This window comes from Belonocnema kinseyi, chromosome 10 (assembly GCF_010883055.1).
Source record: "Belonocnema kinseyi isolate 2016_QV_RU_SX_M_011 chromosome 10, B_treatae_v1, whole genome shotgun sequence".
Taxonomy (NCBI): domain Eukaryota; kingdom Metazoa; phylum Arthropoda; class Insecta; order Hymenoptera; family Cynipidae; genus Belonocnema; species Belonocnema kinseyi.
Window position 1 is genome coordinate 103,452,656 of NC_046666.1, and position 27,671 is coordinate 103,480,326.

General features: G+C 34.7%; 1 protein-coding gene across 1 annotated transcript in view; it reads right to left on the bottom strand.

Annotated features, from left to right (window-relative positions):
• Positions 1 to 27,671, bottom strand: part of LOC117182157 (tail-anchored protein insertion receptor WRB-like) — a 143,267-nt gene that overhangs the window by 19,644 nt on the left and 95,952 nt on the right. Inside the window, exons 2-3 of the mRNA XM_033375207.1 lie at positions 21,509 to 21,674; positions 21,161 to 21,228 (exon numbers count right to left, since the gene is read on the bottom strand). Of these exons, the coding sequence (XP_033231098.1) occupies positions 21,161 to 21,228; positions 21,509 to 21,674 (234 nt within the window). The remainder of the gene's footprint in view (positions 1 to 21,160; positions 21,229 to 21,508; positions 21,675 to 27,671) is intronic.

Genomic DNA, 27,671 nt, shown 5'->3' on the forward strand with positions numbered 1-27,671 from the left:
AAGAAAGAGAGGTATCGAGACCTTATAAGGGAGTTGCAACGATTGTACCCGGAATATTCTGTTAAACTGATCGTCCTTATCATCGGCGTTCTTGGAGGTGCCGAGCTTTCACTTGCTAATGGCCTAAAAAGCATCCCTGCGTGTCAACAATATGCTAGAACACTTGCGGGAAAAATGCAGAAGGCGGTTGTGCTTGGGTCGCTCCTTGTTCTTAGGGTCCACGAGGCTTTTGCAGGATCGTCGTATTGATTCCTTTACAGACTGTAACCACCTATCTCACGGTTGTGAGACGTGGTTATGGCTGAAATTTTACCGCGATTTCGCTGGAAGCGGGTGAAATTTTTCAGATTAGCACCCGCTCCCGGGTGTATCAGAAACATACGGAACGAACATAAACAGAGGGACACAGGTGAATATTCGGAAAGCATCGGAATAAGATATTGGGACACTGCAACACTTATTCGGAAAGAAACCGGTACCGTTCAGAAAGAAGTAGACGCAGAGGGGCACTTTGGAGAAAGTACGGAAACACAGCGGAAACCTTCGGTAAGAGAGGCGTTCGGAAAGAAATCGCAAGCAAAGTTCCCATACAATTCGGAAAGGATCGGAACGAAACCTCTTTCCGAACTCTTTCCGTTTCTTCCGCTAGGGTTTCTGGAAGAGAGTGTTCCCTGCAGATGAAAAAGCACTGAAAACGCACTGGCGAATAGGACTGGGCCGCCAGTGCGTTTTTCAGTGGCTGTTTGTGTCTATTTGCAGCACTTAAAATGCAGTGAGAAGTGATGGGACGGTTGTAACAAAGTTACAAGTACCCCGCTATCGCATGGTCCAGTGGACCCATGATTAGGAGTGGGGAACGACACCTCCAGTCCATATAAGCGTAAACTTGCCCCGGAGGCAAGCTGTTCTTCGTCTCGAGTCTCGTGCAGCCTTTGGCTGTCTTTGCTTACCGCACGTCTTCCGGAATTGCCAACCTAGTTTTCCGCCACCGACCAGTTATACGCCAAAAAGCCAAACGGTCTTCCGCAGTTATCAGCCAAGCTGGTATACACCATCCACCGCCTTCACCTGCTCTCGGACTAGCGAGATTTACTTTACTATTCTCACTCACCCATTTTGTAAGTTGACTAATAAATTAATTTTCATGTTCGAATCGTTGCCCATAATTGACTTCACCCTTTTTCGACTTCCAAATCCTTTCCTTTCCCTTCATTTGTGAGATTCCTCATAAATTTGGCGCCCTCCTTAAAAAACCCACAATCCCTCCAAAAATCCCTTTTCCCTCGAGAACAGAAGTCATAAAAATGATGAATGGTTAAAAAATTGAAGTTGTCGAATGTGTCCCATTTGACAGGGAAGATTCAGATTTGAATTTTAAAATTGGAAATTTTGTGATTTTTTATTTTTGATTATTCGTACTTCTTGCAGCAGGATTGGATAAGTGAAGGGTACAAAATAAAATCAAAATAAATAAGTATAAACGAATGCGAAAATAAGAAAAAGGTTGAGATAGAAAAAGAAAGATAAGTCGGTTTATAAAAAATTAGTCGAGAATTGAGAAATAGATACGGAAATTGGAAAACAACGCGGCGTCAGTAACGAAAATTGGCGTACAAAGTAAGAAACAGTGACGTCATACAAACAACCCTAGTATTTGCCGCCCTCAGTGGATACATCCGCTACGTGGTAAGGCCACTCACACTCCCCAGTAGTAAAAAACGAGACGCTCTGAGTGAACGTGCCAGTTTTTAATCAGCCATAAGAACCCCTGAGCTAGTCGGTAAAAATAGAAAAAGGAAATAGATCAAATTGAATGTATTTAAGATATGGAAAAATAAAAGTTATTCCGACAATGGCGAATCCGGTAGAAAAGGTCGGAGAAAATAATGAGAACAAATTAGCCCGAGAAAATAATGAGATTAGATTAGCTCAAGAAATAAGAGACGAGGAAGATAATGCACAAGCACTGGTGACTCATGGAAATATAGAGAGTCAATCAGTCGAAAAAAATAACGAAAGACAAGAATTAGATAGAAATTTTGAATCGATAACGGTTAGAAGAGAATTGGATTGGGGGGTAACAGATAGAAATAAAACAAAATGTGCAATTCCGAAAACGACGACACAAACAGAAACGCGTACAGAAAGTACACCAAACGCACACAGACACAACCGACCTATACACATAAATATAGTTGATTTACTATCTCCGAATCTGAAAACACGTTAGGAAATTGGAGAATGGAAGACTAAAATGTTACAAACCTAGGAAATAGCGATCTAGAAACGAATAGGATAGATAGAGAAATATAAAGTAAAAGAAAAGAACTTGAAAAATTAGAAAAAGAACGACTAGAATCGAGTCGGTTAGAAGGAGAAGAAATAATCAAAAAGGAGAAAGAAAGAATAAACAAAGAGCAAAAATAGCAAGAATAAGTCGAGAAAAAATGAGAATAGAAATAGAAAGACAAGAGAAAGAAAACGCGAAAATTAGTGATAAAACGTTCGAAATTGATTCTTTCTTAAATAATAATAATGAATTTTGGAATGAGGCATAAGAATTAATAAATTTTGAAGAAAAAAAAAGTGATAAAATCAAAATCAAAGAACTTTCAGAAGAATTAAAAAATTTTGACGATAAAATGGACCGAATTTTAAATTGAAGTCAAAATTTAATTTCTCAAAGTAATAAGTCAAGAAATGTGCAAAATACGGTTCATTTCGAAGAGAGAGAATTAGATTTTAATCAGCAAAGGCACTCGTTAGCAGGTGCACGGAATAGAATTACAATAAATAGGGATAGCGGTCAAGGGGACGAATACTCATTACCGAGACCGGTGCAAAGGCAATCAATTATGCGAAAATCAAATCTACCTCAATGTCAAAGAGACTTGCAAGGTGGAATAGATAGAAGTAGAGGGACCGATATGGAAAGAGAAGAGATGAATAAAAATAATATGAATGAAATTCCAGCAACTCTCTTTCCTTTCGGAATGATACAAACTCCTTTCCAAATAATGTCAAATTGGCCGATTGAATTTTAAAACAACACGGAAAATAGTTCAACTTATTTTTTAAATAATTTAATAAGATTTAAAAGAAGGTATAAAATTAACGAATGAGACATTTTAGGTCGAGGTATCGTAACCAACAAAATATGCAAAAACACAAACCAAGATTCCCAAATGGAAATCAAAAATTTTTCAATCCAATATTTTCAAATAATAATTCGAATTATACAAATAATGAAAGATATCCAGAAAATCGGAAGTTTATGCATAATAACAGTTATTTTAAAAATCAAAACACAGCTGGCCAAGCATTATTGTATGCAATGAATCAGCTGTTAGGGAACACACAGACACAACAAACGAATAATTCTCCGCAAATACCAGCGCTCTTATATAACGCGGAAGAAAATAATAGCAAGTCAGAAGACAAAAGGAATAATAAAAATAAAAATAAAAATTCAAAAAAATTAAAAGATGAAAATAGTAGGGATAATAGGAATGGTGAAATAAATTCAAGTGGACAGGATTTTATGGATCCAAACTTAGGAAACCAAAATTTTAATTACAGATCGCGAGAGCCCTTGACATGCTACAATTGCGGGAAAATAGGCCATTTTCGACGGGATTGTTGGTATAGTTTAGATCAGGGAAACGCATACGGTCGCTATTGAAGGCGGAAAATAGCAGACAAAACCCGAGACTGCCAGAATTACTTCACACAAACACAAATGACTCGCACAAACAAGATTCTGCCTTATGATACATTTTGAAAATCATAAATTTGAAGTGTTAGTTGACACCGGTGCACCTCACTCTTATATAGGTAAAAAATTTGTGAATACAGTAAAAGAATTAAGATAACGAAATTAAAAAGACAATAAATGACACGTTAATAGTAGCTAATGGTCAAAAATTAAAAATTACAGGACAAGTTTTAATCCCTATCAAAGTAGGTCATACGGAAAAATATTTATTATTCAGATTGGTACCAAATTTAAGATCGATAGGAATATTGGGATCCGATATGATTAAAAGATTAGGTTTAAAAATGGATTATGAGAAAAACATTTGGTGGTTACCACAATTACCAAATATTAAATATGCGATTGAATCAAAATTAATTAAAATGCAGGAGCCAATAACACAGGCACACAAAAAAAAGTCAAAGTCCACGGAAGCGACCTTTGGGGTTCTATGGGTTTTGGATCGCTGATTTTGAATCGCTTGTCGGTTTTTTCAGATCAGATCGCTTTCAAGGTCATTTGAAAGTCAAATAAAGAACATATTGCTGAAAAAATCTGAAAAATTTTAGACATAGGTTTCTTAGCATACTGAATCCGAATCCGGTGTCGGTTGACCTTCATTAGTTCAAGATCAAGGCCATTTGAATGTCAAACCAACAAAATAACCTCAAAAAAATTTGTAAAAATTTATATATAAGTTTTAAGAGTCGTAGAATCTAAATCCTAGGTCATTTTGACCATATCTAGTATTTTCAAGGTCATTTAAATATGAAAATAACAACCCATATATCGAGTTTGATAGACCTTCATCAATTCACGTACAAGCTCATAATAGGATCAAAAAATTAACAATCCGTCATAAACAATTACGATAGACATATTTTTTTGTATCAACTTGTTTTCATGTTTTCCGCTCATACCGTACTGTCTTACTATCAAATGATCGACGTAACGGTTTTTTTTCGCTTTTTCTCTGTAATTTTACATTCTCTTTTCAGTTACCAGTAGTTATCAGCCATCATAGCGACATCCCATCTGCCTTGGTAGCGCTTTTCCATTTCTTTTATGTCTTGATGGAAGCGCTCTCCTTGCTCTTCACTGTAATCGCCACAATTCTCTGGGAATCGATCCAGGTGATTATGCAGGAAGTGCAATTTTTATGCCATCAGGCACCCCATTTTCCAAAGTTCTTAATCATTTCGGCCACTATAACTTTATAATTTTCACTTCTTTTATTTCCTAAAAAGTTTTTCACAACTTCCTTAAAACTGAGCCATGCATCCCTTTGAATTTTTGTCATTGCCGTTGGAAATTTATCATCTTGTAAAAGTCTCCTTATTTCTGGACCACCAAAAATCCCTTCCTTCTACTTGGCATCAGATTTATATTGAAACTTCTTTTCCAAGTATTTAAAACATCGACTATTTTTATCTAAGGCTTTCACAAATTAATTCATGGCTTCTAATTTAATATGTAATGGAGGAATCAATACTTTTTTTGGATCAACCAGGGCCGATTCAATGATATTTCCTATTTCAAATGATTTCCTTTCAGCCCACTTATGATTCGTGTAATGTTTTTCGCGATCTCTACTATCCCAAAGGCACAAGAAACACGGAATCTTTGTAAATCCAGACCGCTATCCTAGCAGCATACCTGAAACTTTCAAATCACCACATATAAGCCAATCATATGTTTTGTATTCAATGGCCTCTAGAAGTTTTTTAAGACTAGTGAAGGATTCATTCATTGTCGTAGAGTGTGCGACAGGTACTGCGGCATATTGATTTGTGTTGTGAAGTATTACAGCTTTTAAGCTTCTTTTTGATAAGTCAATAAACAGTCTCCAATCATCATCTTTATAAGTATTTGGCTTAAGTTCTTCCATCAGTCCTTTAACATTTGAACAGTACACTAATTTTTTTTCATCAAAGACTTTCTTCGAAATACTGCCTAAAACTCTCATTTCTATTTGTATAAAACGTTACTTTCGTACCTTTTTCTAATAAGTTTTTATTTTTTAAAACTGAAGCTAAATGTTCCGCAGCATCTTTAGGTAGTCCCAAATCTCTTACGAGTTCATTAAGTTCGGACTGTGTAAATTTTTCAGCAATTCTATTGCTTACTCCACCTGGTTTATAAACTTCATCAGAGCTTTCACTGCTATCGCTTTAATGTTCATCTTGATTTTCATCATCGGTCTTAGTGCTTTTGTCATTATCGTCATCATCATCATCATCATCATCATCATCATCATCATCATCATCATCATCATCATCTTTAGATTCAATTGATAAATTTTCTATACTAACAACATCAACCTCATCAATCGTTTGAGTTCTCTCAAAGGCTTTTTTTACTGATCCTACCTGGGCGTATTTATGATTATGTAAATTTTTTCATGATACTGACGGATATCGGTTTTACAGAAATAACAATCATCTTCGTTGGATGGCTCATTCAATTCTGTGGGTTTAATGAAGATCAATTTAGAATCGTCTTTATTTTTTTTCCAAATAGAAAGCATTTTGCGGCAGTTATTGCAAATACTATCAGGAGCCTAATCTCCCGAAACTATATATGAATTAAAGCATTCTTTGTATATATTCCGAAAATTTTCGTTGAACGATCGTCGATCGTTTTTGTTCGGAAAAAATGTTCCACAAATGAAGCAAAATGCGTTAAAATCTTTTGGGCATACGTGTTTAGAAGATGAGGTTGAAGGTTTGTTTAAATTTTTCATATTTTTATATATAAACTCGCTCGGCAGGGATCCTGGTCCGATTGCAGGTGAGTCCGCCGTCCAGGAGGTGATAACCCTTTTACTCCTCCAGGGCTAAGTAAAAGGGCTTTTCGTCTTTGACGAGGACAATGTCAACTCGTAGACGAACACACTACGGCATCATCCTCACACCCTGTCGACCCCCTGTAAGGCAGTGCACTTCCACTGGCATCGGTACCCCGACTAGCGTATGAGCGAATCATTTTACACATCCCCTTATGGGGCAGTTGTCATCGTTACACGACTAATCGAGGAAACAGGTGAAAAAGAATCAATTACATACATCGAAACATCTAGAAATCCGCACATCCACGCATCCATGCATCCGCAGATCCACATATGCACACACGCAAACATTCACTCATAACCGCAAATACATGTGGACATTTATAAAAAATGTATTTTTTACCATATTAGGGCAAAAAGAACCCACTTCTTTTTTAAAGATATACCATTCTTATGGGTACAAAGCTTTCTCTTTCAAGAAATCTACAGCAGCTAATATTGATAAGAAAGTACACTGCCTTACTTTCGAGAAATTCACAGCAGCTAATGTTGATAAAGATAAATTAATATTTCCAGTTTCTATATAGACGAAAAACTAAAGACGATTCTAAATTAATTTTTTAAAACATTTTTTCAACAGTACCTCATTGATTTGACCTTCAAATGACCTTGATCTTGAACTAATGAAGGTCAACCGACACCGCATTCGGATTCAGCGTGCTAAAAAACCTATGTCTGAATTTTTCTAGATTTTTTCAGCAATATTTTCTTCAATTGACATTCAAATGACCTTGAAAGCGATCTGATCTGAAAAAACCGACAAACGATTCGGAATCAGCGACCCAAAAAACATAGAACCCCAAATGTCGCCTCCGTGGACTTTGACTTTTTTTGTGTGCCTGTGTAATTAAAGAAACGAAAGAAAATACGAAAGAGAATGAGAATAGGGAAAGTGATAAGAGTAAATTAAGATTCAGATCTAAGATTAGCCTACGAAACAACATGCGAGAGAAAGATACAGATTTGCTATAGTGCGAAGTCTCTTCTCCCGTTTCGCCACATATCCCACCCCAACCCCTCTTTACAGGTGATACATTACACTCGATCCCGACAGCGACCCAGCCGGCACAGAGTGTCCGGGAGCATGGTGCCCCACACCCTAGACCCCACATGGCGAACGACGTAACACTGGCACGTGCCAGCGTGCGCGTACAGAGATTAGATAAGTGCGCTAATCAAAATATAGAGAGAGAAACGAAAACAAATAAGGATAGTAGCAAAACAAACACGAAATTAAAGGCGAAAAATAAAGATAGGTATTTAGATACAGAATTTAAAGGGCCATTGGAATGCGATAAAGAGAAAAATGATTCTAAATTAAAGACGGTGTTAGATAAAAAGGAAGAAAAAAATGATTCAATAACTGAAAAATTATTCGCAATTAGAAAAAGTAGTTGGTATAATTGAGGAGTTCTGGACAAGAAGGCGACAGGTGCACGAGAACGAGTAAAAGTATTGTCCAGACTGTGACGTCAGATATCAAGAGTGAAATTCGAAATTTGAAAAAACAAAAAATATAGTTCGATAGCTCTTGAAAAATGAACCTGAGTCCCCATTTACAGTTTTTCTCTCAGGCTGCAAATTTTCCAGTAAATAAGAAAAAACTGACTTTTTTTATTGAAGAAACCATATTTTATCACATTCAACTCGCAGTAAATAATTCGTTGATAAACGAATTAACCAGTTTCTTTTTGAGTTTTATTCGTGACACTCTAGCGGAGGCTACAGCGTCCAAAAAGGGTCAATAGTTAATGTGTAGTGTTTTTTTAATCCGAATAAAAATCCACGTTTTTAGACTTTCACATTAAAAAAAAGAGCGAGGAAGGCTGAGCTACGTAAAAATTTCAAGAGAACGAATTTTCCGTCAATGTATTGACCAACTTTCTGCAGAATCTCAACTCGATTAGATTTTAAGTTCCATAATTACAGCGAGTTTATTACGAGCTCACAACGCGACACCACAGGATTTTTCAGGGGACGCCGCCTGAAGCCTGTAACATCGTCCTTGCCCATCCTTTGTTTTGTCCACTCGCACGCACTCGTCAGCGTTCCGGTGGCGTTCCCTGAAAAATCCTGTGGTGTTGCGTCGCAAGCTCGTAATAAACTCGCTGCAATTATGAAACTAAACATGGAATTGAATTGAGATTTTCCAAAAAGTTGGCCAATACATTGGCGGAAAATTCGTTCGCTTGAAGTTTGCTGTAGCTCAAACTTCCTCGCTCACTCCTTTAATGTGAAAGTCTAAAAACGTGTTTTTTCATTCGGATTTAAAAAAAACATTACAAATTAACTTTTGTTCCTTTTGAGACCCTGTAGTCTCTGCTAGAGTGTTATGAATAAAACTAAAAAAAATTGGTTAAATATTTGATAAACGAATTATTTACGGCGAGTTGAATGTGAAAAACATGGTTTTTCAATTTTAAAAAAGTCAGTTTTTATTTATTTACTGGGAAATTTACAGCCCGAGAGAAAAAATGTAAATGGAGACTCAGGTTCATTTTTCAAGAGCTATCTAACTATATGTTTGGTTTTTTCAAATTTCGAATTTCACTTTTGATACCTGACGTCACAGCCTGGACAATACTTTTACTCATTCTCGAGCGCCTGTCGCCTTATTGTCCAGAACTCCTCAATTCTTAGAAATAATGCGGTAATAAATAATAATATTATGCGCGTGAAAATAGAAAAGAAGAAAAATTTAGAATTTTGCGAGGAAATTTCTGAAGGTAGAGTTGAATGAAGTACAACAAGTGCAATTAGAAAATCTGATTAAAAGAAAAGTAATAGATCAGGGAACAGAATTAAAACCGACGAGAGGGGAGGGGTAGAGAGAGAAAGAGAGGGGGGAGAGGGAGAGAGAGAGGACATAAGCAAATATTCGCGTTTGATTTCATTTTTGAAAAGGAAGAGAATCGGTTTCCGAAGCATAAAATCGAAAGCTTTTGAATCTCAGAACATCGAAAAGTTTTTTTGAGAAGCACCAGACGATATTTACTTGACAGCAAAGGTAAAAGTATATAAATATTTAAAAAATGATTGTTCAAAATTTATGAAAAATGAAAATGACAAAAAAAACAAAAAAAATTCCTAGAATTCGAATAATATTAAAAACGAAACAATTAAATGTTACATTAAAAAAAATCGTAGTAATGAACAACTTCAATAACAATGATGTAATATTTTTGGTAGAAAAAAATTTAACATTCACAATCACTTCCTACACTAATAACTTTTCCTAGGTTACAATGATTTTTGGGATCTCAGGTGGCTGAAAAACAAATTTGCCTCCTCACCAAAAATCATTGCGGAGCATCTCAAATTATCGAAACCTGAAAAATACACGGAGCATAGTTTCCCGAGGACTTCCGCAACTTTATTGGCAAACACCGGAGTGGACATCAGAACCATTCAATGTCATGGCGGGTGGAAATTACGCGTGGTTGTTGAAGGTGAATATAAGTTTGAATCGTATGGCTTGTAGATCAATATGTTCAAAAATTTAAAAAATCTTGATTTACAGGATACATTGAAGGATTCCATTTCGAATAAAAGAATGGTGGGTAATTTAATAATGCGTGACTTTACTTTGGATTCATCTAGAAACGACGATTCAAATCCTCCAACGAAAAAAGCGAGAACTGTAACTTCGACAATAATGAGACCCGGCCATGATAATTCTGGAATGGAAAACGAATTTTCGAATTCCATCCTTCAGATATCGCGCACCAATTCTCAACTTCTGACAGTTGCCAAAAACGATGGTCAACCATTCATCAATATTCAGAATTGTACTGTCAATTTCTACAAAAATTAAAGATAATTTCTTCATTTTAGTACAATAAGAGTTTTAAAAATGTTTCATAGTTCTAAAGTTTTTAAGTTTTAAAGTTTCATTTAAGGTCAGTAATTGAATCGATACTAATCGATTCGAAAAAATCAATAACAATAATGTATACATTCAGATCATTCTTAATAGATATGTCACATTGAACATTTATGCAGTCTTATGCGCGTCCAAATTGCAAGTATGTACGTCAACTCGAATTTTCAATAGATTTGCTATGAAAAATAATATGTATTACTCTGAATGCAACACAACCATCGCAACTCATGTGAGTGCAGCCCGCGCTTCGCTCGGGCAGCAAGCTTTACAACTCGCTGCAATCACTGCGTTTCACCACTTGTAATGCAACATACTATTGCATATTTACTTTTTCTCGGATAATTTTTTTCAAAATTATTACTCAAACTAAATATACAAACGCAATTTATTAATTCCTAAATTTCAAACTTTGAGAGCGATATATCATTGCCTTTGGACATAGTGAACCCCGAAAAAAATGTTCAGAACCGGGGACTGGTTTGGTCACGTGGTCACCAAAGAGCATGCCCTTAAGAAGTAAAATATATTGCAATCGAGGTATGAATTTTGAAAAATCAGACTCAATTGCAAGTTCATTGAGATTTACGTGAAGAATATTGAAACCTAAGAAACATCATGAATCTGACCAAACTGTATCCATAATTAAAATAAATGCGTACAGCAATGCTCAAAAAGTGCACACTATTCATAATTTTTTCCCCTTGCATCTCTATTTTTGTATATCGACGCTTAATTGTTTTGTCATGAAAAGGAAAATTTTAAGTATTTAAACTTTCATAATTTTTGACGAATCGATCGCTCATTTTCAAGTACATGCACACCAGTCATATGCTTCATCAAGCTTCAAATGAGATTAGAATTGCAGTTCTAAATCAAGATCATTATCTCCTGCAGAGCAAAAGTTTTCTACACGTACATGGAAGAATCGTAAAAACTGATGGAGCACCAGTTATAAACACAATTTTAGTTTCTAATGTCATCTGTCATTTGTTTGAAGAAGCAATATATGAAATCAATGCAATAGATATTGCTCCCATTGAGCAGTATAAAATTGAAATTAGTAAAATAGAGTGGTTATTGTCTAGTGTTAGATTGTTAGATTCACGAAAATTTCACTTGCTTAAATATATTGAAAAAGATCTACCTAATCCAATAAGTTTTCGAACTTGGGAACTGTATGAATGTTCTCGACTTCCAACTACTTCAAACCATGTTTGGACTGTAAAAACTTCAACGCAATTGGAAAAACCGAGATTTGTTATATTAGGATTTCAAAGAAACAGAAAAAATAATACTATTAAAAGTTCTAGCAACTTTGATAATTGCAATTTGACTAATGTAAAACTACTCTAACCAAGTAGAAATAGTTTAGTTGCCCACACACACATACAAAATTATAATCTATTTATTTTTACGTATAATGTACCGTTTTTTCTGTTGGAAATAAAAATTTTTTTAATGAAAAGAAAATTATGTTGTTTTTTCAGAGTTCCTTCTCCTTATAATAATAAGTGCGAATAGTAGAAAAGCCAATGATTTGTCGGTGAATATCGTTGACATTGCAATATTCTGTCTGCTGGATCAGGTTGCATCCGATAGCTATATCAGTTTAAGAAAATGATTTTCATTGCATTTTTCAATTAGAAGTAAATTTCCTTAAAAAATATGATTTTCAGTTTGCATTAAATAAAAAAAACAATTTAGATTCAATTAATTTTCTTTTCTTTATAATAACTTTAAGTTTCCTAACAATTGTACAGTTTTTCGAGTTCTTCCAATTTACATATATACTTCTTTTTGTTGCTATTTTCAATTATATATATTTAATTTACTGCAATATGTAGATTGTAGATTATATCTTCTACATTAAAAGGTTATACACTAGTCTTAGGTCTCTCTGTACCTATGAACATTAGTTTTTATCCACATCCATTGTCTCCTGTGATTGAGTTTTATAGCCCCATGGAAGTGTGTCGGTTGCATGAGGAAGCTGCATCCTCTTCTCATCTCGCTAGCTGAGAACAATCTTGTTTTGCTTAATCGTGTAAACTTCATGTTTTCGGCTTCGAATTAACCGTTGAGGCCGAATAAGAGTTTGATAACGTAACAAAGTTTTCTTGTAGGCTTCAAACGTCATTGTCCTTAATGTGGATGCTTTAATACCTTTAGCTTTCTGGTTTCCCTCATCATCCCCCAAAACTTTATACGCATATCATTTTGATCTTAACAGAACAAATTCAGTTACAATTGTTCCGCTGCATTCATCTTTCATGAGACCCGAGACCCTTTTGTTCAGTAATTCAATTCCATAGGCATTATTTGGTGGATAGTCTGAAGTGTTAAATTTTTATGAGTCTCTTTTAATATAATCAAAAAAATTTCGAACTGTAGGGTGGTAAGTCAAGCTGTCTGTGCCAGTATAAAGTAATTTTGTTTTGTCATTGAAGGTTTCCTTCATGTAATTATAATGAAAGTCATAAATCATTATTTTCGAAATGTCAAGAACAGCGAATCCGATATAAATTGGTTTATTAAATTTAATTTTAGTTTCATTAATTTCAATGATCACCATGTCCTCACCAAATATAGTGCAGCTATGAAAGTTTGGTTTAGCAATCAAAGCTTTTGCACCCCATTTTCCTCCCCACTTTGTTTCTAACCTAACATCTTTGTGCATCCTTACGTTCTCCATGGTTTCACCAAAGATTCAGATGTTCATGAGTTCACATTTTTTTCAAATTCATTTTTTGCCTGCTTTGGCAAGTTAGTATTCAAGTCAATAGTCCTTTAACCATCGTTTTTGTTTAAATTTTTAAACTCTGTGAATTTAGTAAGTTTTATCTCCAACTTTAAATACTGTTTTAAGTTTTGATAATAGAGAAAGTAATTCGTTTTTGATTTCAAATTTGTTATTAATTGCAGAATTTTAGATGTCGGAAGAGGAAGCATACAATGTTCTGGACATAATGGCAAGTCTTTGTGCAAATCATGGAGTTCTTCAGGATATTCCAAATCTACTACAAAAATATAACCTATTTCTGAATCATAGGGAATCTTGCAGAAATTTGGTTCGTTTTCAAAATTGGCAAACCATTATAAATCACTATACGGTAAATATTGACTCATAAGTTTGCCGCATTGATTGTTATTATCAAAATAAGTGATGTAAAATTCCGGTTCCAATGGATTAAAATCTAACCCTATGAATTTATTTTTTGCTTTTGCATATCTGTTGGAACACTAAGACACACCACCTCTGATGGAAGTTTCAATAAGTAATAACATTTCTACAACTGTTAATAGGTAGAGTTCAATTTCAGTATACTTCAACATAGCATCAAAGGAAAGTCCAGGTGCTGTATAGTAGTGCAACGGATCTAAATTGCAAGTTTCAATACAACGAAATCTAAAACTTTCAAAAATGTCTGCCAAGAGAAAAACATCATTTTTGAAATATAAATATGAATATTAACCTAACATTTTTAAATTAAATTTTGCCTAAACCTTGCAGGCATCATTATACTAGGCAGTCTGATAATTACCTGAAAATTCTAAGAGATGGCATTAGTATTCACTAATGTGAACCATTTTCGTCGAGCTTGATCCTTCAAATGACGCCTGTCAAAACTTCAGCCATTTATGTTTACGCATTTACCAGTTACAGCAGTGAGAAGCAACTAACCTCCGAGTTTTTTTTTAATATGGAAAAATCTGAGTTTCGAGTTTTGATCCAACACTACTATCTTCGCAAGAAAACGATATCCGAGACGATCTGGGCCCAAAAGAGGTCACTACACCAGAAAATGTCGAAAAATCCATGATATGATGTTGAATGATCCCAAAGTGAAATTGAGAGAGGTAGCTAATGCTGTAGGCATATCATTGGAACGTTTGGGCAATATCATGCATTCAGTTTTGGGCAAGAAGAAGCTCTGCGCGCGATGGATGCCGCGTTTGTTCACAGTGGACCAAAAACGAATTCGTGTGACAACTTCCCAGCGGAATTTGGCATTATTTTCGCGTAAGCCGACCGAGTTTTTGCGCCGATTCATAACCATGGATGAAACCTGGATCCACTACTACACTCCTGAGTCAACGCAACAGGCAAAACAGTGGGTTCCACCGGGCCAAAGTGCTCCGAAGCGTCCAAAAACGCAACAATGGGTCGGAATGGTTATGGCCTCCGTATTTTGGGATGCACATGGCATAATATTCATGGACTATCTGGAAAAAGGTAAAACCATAACCGGAGCATACTCTTCATCGTTATTGGACCGATTGAAAATCGAAATCGCCAAAAAACGACCGCATTTGAAGAAGAAAAAACCATTTATCATCACGACAATGCGCCTGTTCATTCATGCTCAGTTACACAAGCAAAATTGCATGAAATCGGCTTCGAATTGGTTCCTCAGCCACCGTATTCACCAGACGTGGCCCCCAGCGAATATTACTTGTTCCCTAACCTGAAGATATGGCTCACCGGTAAGCGTTTTTACTCAAATGAGGAGCTTATAGCTGAAACTGAGGAGTATTTTGGAGATCTTCCGATCGAGTACTTTTCGAACGGTATCAAAAAGTTAGAAAATCGTTGGACTCGCTGTATCGACCTAAAAGGAGAGTATGTTGAAAAATAAAACCGACTTTGGCCAAAAAAACGTCTCCGTGTTTCATTTTTCAGGGACTTATCAGACTGCCTAGTAATCTTTATCTGAAATACTCTCGTCATTTAATTTAGAATAAAATTCCTCCTTTGCTGGTGGACAATCTTCATCTAATTTTTGGCAATTATCAACGTAATCATATTCTTTACCATTTTTAAAATATTTTATTACTGTTAATTTTTCATCAATGCTAAGATTTGAAGCGAATTTGGATAGGGTACTTGGCATAAATGTAAAAGAGTCAATAAATCTCAGTTTAACTTTTGTATTTGCACCCTTTTTTACAGGATATATATTTTTTTCTTTATTTGTTGCTAATTCTTTTACAATAAAGTGAGAGTCGTAACCAGATAAATTATGGAATACTGTGGGAATTATATGTAAGTTTTAGTAATTTACGTTACACTTGTCATGGGCCGCGCCATTAAATTCACCTGTGAAATGGTGTTGGCCTGGATGTTTAACGTTATTGTTGTTGAAATCTTTTTCACAAATATGACAAACTTTTGTGTTTTAAAAATCATGCTCCTGCTTTAATCTAAGAGTTCCATTGGTACTGGATTTTAAAAATAAGAATCTACTTTCTCAGTTAACTTTTTAGACTCATTGACAAACCACGTGATGCAGTCCTTTCCACGATAAACTTGAGGTTCAGATTGTGAATCATCAAAACTGCATTTTGTGTAATAAGCAACACTTGTAGGTATATGTTTCTGATAAGCATTTCCTTGAATTTTGGTGACTGGCTCTAACAAACACTCTGTATTAGCATATACTGCAAACTGAACCGTCTCTTTATCTTTATAATTTTTTAATTTTTTAATGTTTTCTTCTTCTGTGGTAAGTATAACTGTGCAATTATCATTTAGATTATCATGAGCAACTTTATGTTTTCAAGAGATTTGTTTTATTTGTGATTTCAGTAATCTAGAATGATTTTTGACAAAGCAAAATGAGCCGGTGCCTCTAGAAATTTTGCTATGTAACCAGACTTTGTCCAAGATGTCGGGGCACACTGCTATCATCAGATCACATGATTGCATTATGCGTCCGTGATTGATGATATATACCGGGACAGGCCCGTGTTAAATAATCAAAATAACATCCAACTCTAACCAAAAATGCCTTCGACATGTTTGACAGTAAACATCTTAAGCCTGGGAAAAAATTACCACAATAATCCCCCTACCGAAGGTGTTCCGCGTTGATGTCGCGGTAGGGCTTCAACTTTCCTCTCATGACTTTGACGGCAATGTTGGCAGTAGCATTGCTACTGATAGGGTTTCCCATGATAAATGGGCTGATAGCGAAGAAGAGAGGGACTAAGTAGAACACCAAAACACATACATGAAAAATGGAGAGCATGTTAAAGATTTTGAAACGCTTGTCGCTTCCCGAGGATCGTCGTGATGCCACTGGAGCCACAGCTAGGGGCCACAGCATGCGAGACGGTGGCGATGGTGAGCTGCGAGATGGTCAGGCAGATCTCACTAACCAAACAGCTGGCAAGGAAGAAAATCTGCGACAACTGGTAAGCAGTGCAACATCAACTGTGCCTGCTGAGGATGCTTTGGCTAGCGTTAGCTATTTACAGCCAAACGCCTCGACAGAAATACCATGGGAGAGCATCAATTGGGATACCACAATGAAAGAGGAATTGGTGCCTCTCTATTACGAAAGTGAGAAGTTTGAAACGAAAATGGAAAAAGGATACAATTTAAGAACGAAATTTGCTGCAAAGTATCCTAATATACATACAGTCGCACTGAGAGATCTTATTGCTGAGGTGAAGGAGATCAAGACTTATCTACACGTTACAGAAGACCGAGCAATGGAGATTAAACAACAGGTTGATTTGGCGGGAAAAAACGAGGGCAATAAACATCACTTAGCAGAAGCCGCGTCAAACGGTCAAGCAGGAGCAATTGAAGTTCTACCTCAACCTATTGATGATCCAACACCACCACATCCTCCAGAGGTGGATGGCCTTATACAATAAGAGGCAGAAACAGAGGTTCAGGAACCAAAAAAGCGACGAAAATGGACATACCATATGAACAGAGATGTTATGTGCATTTATTTTTTGGCAGAGAAATGTGGGCAAAGGGTGAGGAGAGAACATCATAGACTCTTCTTACTTAAATACCCAGAGCTAGCCACAAAAATAAATGAGCAGAATCTGGAAGATCAAAAACGCTCAATATCTGTAAACAAACTGCTTTCGGTTGTTGAAATAGCTGCTATCAAAATGGAAGTGGAACAGCAGCTTCCTATTAATGAACTCGCCTTGGAAGATGTGGAGAACGAACAGTTGATCGTTGCTGTAGGCATAGGTACAAGGGATAATGAACATCATGTACCGGATCCATGAGAAGCACATCTGGCTATTAATAACGATGATGTAGATAGAAAAATCCCAGAAAAACGACAGCAAGGTTTTACCTACGTATTTGAACGTAGCACAAACTGCGTTAGAAGTGCAAACCCTTATATACCTTGCAGCTGTGGCAACCGTTAGAACATTGGGCCGGAAAACTAGGCCTACAAATGCAGTTTTTGTCTCAGCAAGGGATCGAGATCCACCATGGAAGATCAGGTTGGATATGGATGTCAGCAAAGTAAGGTTCAAATTGGGTCGATTAACTCAATATAAAAAAGGAAATAGAACCAGAAAGCTGATAAACCATGTTACTAAAATCATCCACCCTCGGCACATCGAGTCATTAACACCAGCAATATTGGATGAAATTTTAGACTCTCAACGACAGGGACTTGATGTTCTTACTGCAATACTGCATCGGTACAAGAAAAGTAGTGCACGAAGGCAACAAAATCGAAACTTTCAGACAGGTGAAAGAAGGTTCTATCGTGAACTGAGAGTAAAGCCAAATAACCAGCAAGACACCGAAGTCCCTCAATTGGAAGATTTGACTAACTACTGGTCGGGTGTTTGGGGAAAATGGACGGATGCAAAATGTGGATACTGCATGGTTCAAACTGGAGGAAGCATGGGCAAGCAATAACCCTGAAATGCAACTAACAAACATCACAGCTTTAGATGTTTCAGCGGTTTTGAAAAGGGCAAGTAATTGGAAAGCTCCAGCTACGCACATGGTCCACAACTTCTGGTACAAGACCTGACGAGTTTGCATCTTGCGTTGGCAAGGTGTTTTCAGAAGATCATTGAACACCTAGATCTGATGCCAGGCTTTATGCTCCAGAGTACAACGTATATGTTGCCAAAAAAAACCAGACGCTCAAAATCTATCTGACTTTTAACCGAAAGCCTGTCATCCAAAAATTTATAAATGTCTTACAGCTGTCATTGCAGATAAGGTATATTCTCATTGCGACGAGAATGACATTCTTACAGAAGAACAAAAAGGATGTTGTAAAAACTCGCGAGGCTGTAAAGATCTAGTGACTATAGACGCTGTTGTCATGACTCAAGCTCGTAAGCATCAAAAGAACTTACACATGGCATACATTTACTACAAGCAAGCGTTTCCTTCTGTGATGTATGTCTATTTGCTTGAAGTCTTAAAACTTTACAAAATCTGCCCAAGCATTATTGACTTTCTAAGCCATGCGATAGGACTCTGGGGTACAAGAATCATGTATTTTGATCATGAACAACCAAGGATAACTCGAACGCGACGGGTATATTCCGAAGAGACTCCTTCAGCGCACTATGGTTCCGTTTAGCGTTGAATCTATAGAGCAAAACACTAAACAGCATATCTCACGGGTTCTGAATTCATGTTAATGAGGATGGTCATCAAGTGACCCATCTTCTTTACGTGGATGACTTGAAGCTGTACGCTAGTTCAGCCCAGAATCTGCAGCAAGTGATCGATGCAACAGTTTTCCAATGATATCCACATAGAGTTCGGACTAGATAAATGTATAACAGTGCATTTAATCAGAGGGGAATTAGGGACCGCAGAGTTAGAGAACGAGTTCAAAAATGACATCGAGGCAATGGCTGCAGGCGAATCATATAAATATCTGGATATTCTTGAATCTAAGGGTATTCGGCATACGATAGTTAAGACAAGCCTAATGACTGCCTTCACTACGAGACTCAGATTGATTATGAAGAATTTTGTCAACTCGGCAAACAAAATCAGGGCAATAAACACATATGCCACCCCTGTAATTACGTACTCCTTGGGGCTCATAAAATGGTCTAACACCGACCTTAAAAAGTTAAACAGAATTGTTCTCGTAGAAATGACGAAGGATCGAATACACCACAGAAATTCAGCGAATAAAAGGGTAGTTCTACCACGAAGTTTAGGGGGTAGGGGTGTTGTAAATGTCAAAAAACTGTGTGAGTCACAAGTTATACAGTTGCGAGACTATTTTAACAGAAAATGAAATGTTGCGCTTTACAATAGCATCTGTTAAGCGGACGTTATCTATACGCCCTTAAATTTGTCCTCAGATGGGGCCTTGTATATCAGGGCAGAAACTATAGAGGAATCAGAAATACAATGGAGGCAGAAAACCATCCATGGCGAGCGCCCCAAAACGTTAGATCAAAATGAAGTGGATAGTGAGCCATCCAATATTTGACTCAGAAAGGGTGTTCTGTATCCAGAGACGGACGGATTCGTCATTGAAATACAAGACAAGATTGTTAGTACCAGGAATTATCGTAAACACGTGTTGAATCAAGACGTGGTTGATCGGTGCAGATTATGTGTAGATACGAACGAATCCATCGAGCACATTATTCACTAATAATATATATCACTAATACTTCGAGTTAAATATATTTTTACTTTTTTAATTCTATCATCATTTTCCTTAACTGAGATTACATCATTATTATTTGGACTTTTTCTGGTGCAATCTATGTGATCACTTAAATAATATTCTAATGCTAATAGCACCTCTACATCACTCACAGGATATCCATTGTGTAGGCCAGGAGTGTAAGATATTCCTTTTTTAATCGAAAATTTCCTGGATTTATATGTCTTATCTTGTGCATTTGTAAAGTTTTCAAAGTTTTTTAAAAATTAAATACCTATTCGTCGCAAGGAGAGCATTTTTCTTTTGGCAATGATGAATTATAAATTTTTGAAAACTTACCGGTCGTCAATTTCATAAATGCATGTATTAGCTGTTTTCTTTTTTTGCAAACATAGTTTTTTTGGGACCTTTCTTTGATATTTAATGGATTTTGACTAGGCGTAATTGCCTGATTTGTATACACGCGCAACTTACCAATAATTCAGCAGTAACAATTCTTACAAACACTGTCGTTTGGAATGATTCTTCTTTTTGGGAAAAAGGCCCTAACAAAAAAACAAACAGCTCATGAAGCTGTACAAATGGGCCACTAGAATTGCTGTATGACACTTTCTTGTGAATAGTTTCGAAGTCAAGATATTTTTTTCGCTTACTAAAATAAATTGATTTGAAAGTAATCGCCATTTTATCTTAACAAATTAAATAAAACTGAACAACTATATCGAACACCATAATCATATTTAACACGATTTTTTTTACTCCAGATATTTCCAAAGGTGAAATGTCACTAAATAGTTTTTTCTATTTTTCCGTAATTCAGTTTCTTCTTGTAGTGCATTCAATTGTTTTTATATCGAGAACATTTGTAATTAACTTCAGAGTTACCTATACATATTTAAAAAACAGTTAATTTCCAAAAAATACCATTTTTACAAGAAGAAATAGTTAATCGAGGACGAAACTCACAGGATATGTTTATTATATTGCAATAAATCTATAAAAAAAATGTAAAAAAATGACGGGTGTCATATTTTGCTTGGGAAACAATACATTTCAGCTCCAAACAATTCCGTGGCATCGTCGGAGTCAGACTGCCAGATTTCATATGAAATCGGTCATAAAAGGAACCATTTAGGCTATTGTGCGACTTTTTCAAAACAAAATTTTACTATACAAATGGACCACAAAAACACACACACACACATGCGGTAAATAATTATGTTAAGTATTATGAAACCTTATCAACTCACGTTAAGAGCGTAGGTAATAGAAGTGATTGTAACATGTATTTTCATTCTGGAAGCCACACGATTATTGACTGAAAAAGATAAAATAATCAAGTAAGTTCACAACATCCGTAGGTGTAAATATGAACTACATTTAAAAAATTTTTTCCCTTGTGAAGTTGGCTTTCATGAATCCGATCCCATTCAATCAAATGCAATTTTTCAATCTTCAATCCGTAAACAAAACCAAGTTGATGCACAGATTAAAAAGAAATAAAAATTTGCTTCGAAATGGACTGGGATACAAATTTCGAAGTGATTCTGAATATGTCAGATGTTAGAAATTAAGTCCGATTAAATATATTTGCATACCTCTTTTTTTCAGCTCATTTTCCAACTTATTATATTTACGCTGTAGTTTTGCGTATTTTGGAAATTCATCAATCATGGAAATTTGATTCATTTCTTGCTTAATGTTAATTAATTCTATACGCAATGATTGATCCTGTTTTGATCCAGAAAATAACCATGTGAAAACCTGAAAAATAACAAAGTGGTCAAATACACACAGTTCTATGGCAAGCCGTTTTCCTTTTAAATGGCTCAAGAAAATGTAGTGTCATATTAATGAATGAAATAAAAATGAATTTAAATTATGTTCCAGCATAATAATAGTGTAACGTATTACTATTATGTTAACAACATAAAAATAATAGCTTGTTTCTTTTTTTGTTAACGAACAAATTTAAAGTACTTTACAATTTTTTCGAATTATGCTGTGACATAATTTTAATTCGTTTCCTTTTAACTATACTTCGGCATAGTTTTACCTCGTTGTTCCATTGCTTCGAAGGCTAATTTTAATTCGTTGCATTAAAATTATGTTGAATTATAATTATGCCACAACATAATTTTAATTCATTTCATTTTCATTATACTTTGACATAGTTAAACAACGAATTTATATTATGTTGTGACATCTTTTTAATATAACGAATTAAAATTATATCATGGCATAATTTTAATGCTAGTCGCGGCGATATCCAACAGATGGCGCCAACGAATGGAGAATATTAATACGTGTGTAGCCTTCCCTGGTGTCGAGTAGTATAACGTGGCGCAGGCTTAGGACAAATATTCTTTAATTAGGATTAGGTGCCATTTTATTATTTCATTAGATGCTGCTTTTTTAAATACGAAATAAATTTAAAGTACAGTTAGGATCTATACACTTGGTTATTGCTGTACCTCCATACATCTAGCCCTGTGTGTCAGCCATATTGGATAGAAAATTGTATTTTTTTGATGACTTTTCGGTTGAAAATTCAACTCTTTTTTTTTAAGTTTTTTTTTTTTATTTTAAAGTTTACCTGTTTTAGCAGAAATTGAATCTTTCTTTGATAAAAATGCAACTGTTTGGTTAGAAATTAAGCTATTATACTACTTAACTATTTCGTAAAAAATCTATATTTTTGGTGTTGAAAAATGATCTGAAATATTTTCTGGATGAAAGTTCCACTTATAAAAAAAATTTCTTTTTTATTATAAATTCATCTGTTTCAGTACAAAATTGATATTTTTGGATAAAAATGCAACTATTTGGTAGAGAATTCCCCAATTTGGTTAAAATATGATCCTTTTTAGTTAAAAATTCGTCTTTTTGGATCGAAAATTAACTTTTTTGGTAGAAAATTATTTCTGGTTAAAAAATTCATAGTTTGATCGTGAAAACTCGACTAAAATCTTTAGCAACCGAAAATTCAACTATTTTTTGAAAATTTATCTTTTTGATTTGAAACTTTCTCTGTTTTAAAAGAAATTTCATTTTTTGTATGAAAATCGCTTTGTTAAGAAATCACTTTTTTGTTAAAGATTTATATTTTAAGTTAAAAACTTCTCTCGTTGGTTAAAAGTTTAATTATCTTGTTGAAAATTAATCTTTTTAAATTGAAAATTAAACTACTTGGGTCAAAGTTAAAGTACATTGTGAAATTTTTCTTTATTAAAGGCTTATGTCTGGTTAAAATTTAACTGTTTAGTGGAACATTCTTCTTTTTTTTTGTTGAGAATTATTTTTTTAACAGAAAATATAACTTTTCCATTTGTTTCAGATTGACATTTTGTACACAAAATTTCCCGTTTTTGTTGTTGTAGAAAATAATTTTTTAGTTTGTAATTTCCTTTTTTTGCGTAAAAATGCATCACTTTCGTGAAAAATTAATTTTTTGTTGAACAGTGATATTTTTTTTAGTAAAAAACCTTTATTGGTTAGAGATTTGTCTTTTTGATTTAAAAATTCTTTTCTTTTGTTGTAGGTTCAATATTCAACTATCATGTTAAAAATTCAATTATTTTATTGAACATTACAGTATATTGTTAAAGAGTTGTCTTTTACAGTAGAAAAATCTATTTTGTTTTATTTGAAAAAAATTAATACAATTGAAAATTTTAAATTTATATATGAAACACTGTTTTATTCCGTTTATAAAATATTCTCTGATAAAAATATAATAAGATTGAAATGCTGGTATTTGAATATAAATGATTTGAAATGTAAAATTAGTCGAGAAATCAGAGAATTTTCAAAATGTCACGCGTTTAAGTTTTCCGGGAGTGGGGTCTTCTTATTTTAGTTCGTAATATTTATAAATAATGTGGGCAATGGAATTTTGAGGTTAGAGTTTTAGTCTAACAGTCCTAAGCTAAATGCCAAGTGAAATGCCGTAGCTTTTTTATTTTTCAAATTATTTACGAAAAACTGTTTTTTTCTCCGATTAAAATATTCTGAATTTTTTCACTTCAAATCGCAACAATATGGGAAGTTTTTGAAATATTTTGTGATAAAACTAATCAGAAATATGTATTATCATGTTCTGCGACGGATGAGGATAGCGAAATTTCAAAATGTTCATTAAAAAAATTGTTAATATTTTTTTTTCAGAGACGTTGCATAATTCGTGCACAAACCACTTCCAACGTTTCGGGAGTCGAGTGAATTTTGAGCAAGCGAAAACTGTCAGTGAGAAAGTTGTTCAGAAAGATTCAAGGAAGTTTTCTGGAAAGTTTTAGCTCAATTGGAATAGCAATTAAGAGACTGTTGATGTTTTAGTTTTCTCGCGCGTAAACTATGGTTCGACCGGCAATCCGCTACTACAGCATTAGGTACGAGTGTGTCTCACAGACGGCCGAGGTGTTGTAATTAAAACACGAGAAATAGGGAAAATCATGGTCTATAATAAATATTTCTTTTTATCTAATGAAAATATTTATATGTTGCCATTTCTAGGGTTGTTTCTTTACCAAAAATGAAATATATCAGTGTAGTTAAGTCTGTGTCGATCAGCGGAGCACGTCGTTAAAATATAATGTGATGTATAAAAGTTGGTCGATTAAATTATCCTCATAGATAGCCAAAATTCTATGTTAAAAATATAGTGAAGTTTTCCAATTACAAAATAGAAAATAATTTGAATTCTACTAATTGTAGAAAACGAAAGAAGCATGAAAGTTTGTGGAAAAGAAATGTTATTAAATGTAGCAGAAATGCGGTATGTAATAATAAATTAATAAATTATTTCTTGCTTAATATACACGAAAAGTATCTTAAAAACAAAATTAAAATGTATTTCTAAGTATCGCAGTAATGATAATGATGATATTATTAAATAGATACATTATTATTGTGTATGGAAAAATTTGAATCAAGGAGGAAAATAATTATTTGATTAATATTCTATTTTTGGTGCAACTATTTTTGAAAGCGCTGTTTACAAAACTGACAGAATAAAATAAAACAGTGCAATTTTATAAAATATTGACATAAATTCTTTGAAAAAATACTACGAAACACCAAAATAACGTTTGGAAAAACAAGGAAACTTGAATTTTATAAATTATAATACATTATTTCTTGGAAAAATTTGTTTAATTATTTTTTAATACGGAGAGTTCTAACATAATTATTATATTTAGTACCAAAATATAAATTTATACATTGGAAACCACTTTTTATACTTCTTGAACAATGATTTTTATATTTACTGTGTATTTAATTACAAAAACTCGGTTGTGATACACAAATTGTACCTAACGCTGGAGTAGCGGATTACCGTTAGAAGTTGTTTGTGCACGAACGTCTCGGAAAAAAACTATTAACAATTTTTTTTGCAACGTTTTGAACTTTCTCTATCGTCACCCGTCGCAGAACACGATAATGCATATTCCTGATAAGTTTTATCACAAAATATTAAAAACTACCCATTTCTTTGAGCGTTGAAGTGAAAAAATTCAAAATATTTTAATCGAAGAAAAAAAACAGTTTTTCGTAAATAATTCAAAAATAAAAAAATCAGAACTCTTTTAATGACTTTTTATTATGACTTTTTTATGACTTTTTATAACTTTCTTTATATCGCCTTTTTGCATAGGTTTAATAGCATAAATATGATTTGATTATTTGTATACAGTATTACACATTTTATAAAATTCATACAATGATCAATAAGTAATTGTAGTTCAGGTCTTTAGTAACTTTATTTCAAGTCTTATTGTCAAAAATACACAAAAATTTCATTTTAAAACTCGACAGAGACGAGATTAATCATCGAGACAAAGAAAAATGATTTATTTCTCTGTACTCAGAATTCATAACCTCTTTTTCATTAAAATCTAATTTTTGTATCTTTCACTTTAAATTTTATTTTAGGATTAGGAGAATTCTATTTGGGTATTTCTCAATAATTATTTATTATAAATATTACATTTGAATAGTTATATAATTCAAAATCAACGCGCGAACAGTGACCAATCGGGTTGTCAGCGCGACGCAAGCGCAGTTTAAAAAGTTTCCAAGATTGGGATACTGAGGGGGGGGGGTCCACAAATTCCTAAAAAATGGATCACGTATTTTGTAAATGGCCCCTAGAGCAGAGATAAAATTCATAAATTGCGTCGCACTGCATGAGTACACTGGATGCTAAACTAGAGATAAAGGAAATCCGAAGTGTAGGAAAAAAAACGCGAAGGAAACGCGAAGAGAGAAAAATTGTATTAGTAAGAATAAAGAAATTGGGACCGAAGGGGGAAATGATGACAAAGAAGTAATTGTCATATGGAAGTCAGGAGAAAATAGAGGAGGTTTCGATATGGGTAAAAAGGAAAATATATAATATGTTTAAGGAAAATAGCGAAAGCGAAAAGAAGTATGGGAAAAAACGTGGGTTAAGTACGGCAGAATATTGCTAGGAGTATGGTTGGATTTGCAACGAAGAAAGGGAAGAGGTAGTGAGAAATGAGGTGCCGGGAAACTAGGGAAGAAAGGAACGGGAGATAGGAAAATATGAAATAGTAAGAGACAAAAGGAGAAGAGAAACATATGTACTGAAAAATGGAGGATTTGTAACTGGAATATAGCTGAATTGGAGAGAAAGAATAGGAAGTTTATGAGAAATTTGAAACAGCAGGACGTAGTAGTAATGATAGAGACGTGGCCAGATGAAAAGGGATGGGAAAGAGTAAGGGGAAAGGTTTCCAGGAGGTTACTAATGGCAGGTTCAAAATTCAAAGAGAAAGAATAAAAAACGCAGAGAAATGAGAGAAATGGTAATAGGAGTAAAGAACGAATGTATAACAGGGAAGGATAAGAAAAAGAGGGGAAAAAAGAAGGATTATTAGTAAAAGAAGTAACGATGGGATAAAAAAAGTGGACAATAGTGATGGTTTACGTAAACGGAGATATTCAGGATAAAGCAGAGGAGATAAAAGAAATGATGGAAGGATATACGGAAGAGATTTCGGCTTCCGGGTACGATTCCCACCTCACACTCTGGAAGAGCCCCCGCGACCCATGCGCTAAAAACTAGCCTAGCAAGGATCTCTGGAGTGTCGAAGGACTAGTACCTCGAGAGAAAAAGGTTCTCTAAGTACTTAAAGCTGTAACGAATTTAGTGTTTGGGGATGTGTAAAGGAATAGGAAAGAAGGTACAAGAAAAATGTAAGCCCTGGTAACACAATAGAAGCTTCCATATAAAGAAGAGATTAGGATTATAATAGGTGGATATTTCAATACGAGAACAGGCGATTGAGGAGGAAGGGAATGGAGAGGAGAGAGAGGAAGAAAATCCAAAGACTAAGTCCTGAATTTGGATAGGAAGAAATTGTTGAAGAGCTTGGAGGAGTTGTGATAGTTATCTTAAACAGAAATCTAGTAGGAGATGAGGAAGGGGAATATACACGTTTAGGAGGAGAAAGGGGGATGGGAATTGATTATGCGATATTGAAATATTAGAATGGAGGACATATTTTAGGGATTTGCTAAGTAAAGTAGAGAGAAACGTTTTAAAAGTAGTAAAATATTGTAGAGGGAGAGATAAGGAAGAGGACATAACAAGGGAAAAAATAGTCCAGGTTTAGGAATAATGAAAGATGGAAAGGCACGTTGTATAGATGAGATTCCAAATTAAGTCCGGAAAAATGAAGTGACGGAACTCAAGGAATAGGCATGGATAATGTGTAATAGAGTATAGAGAGTAAAGGG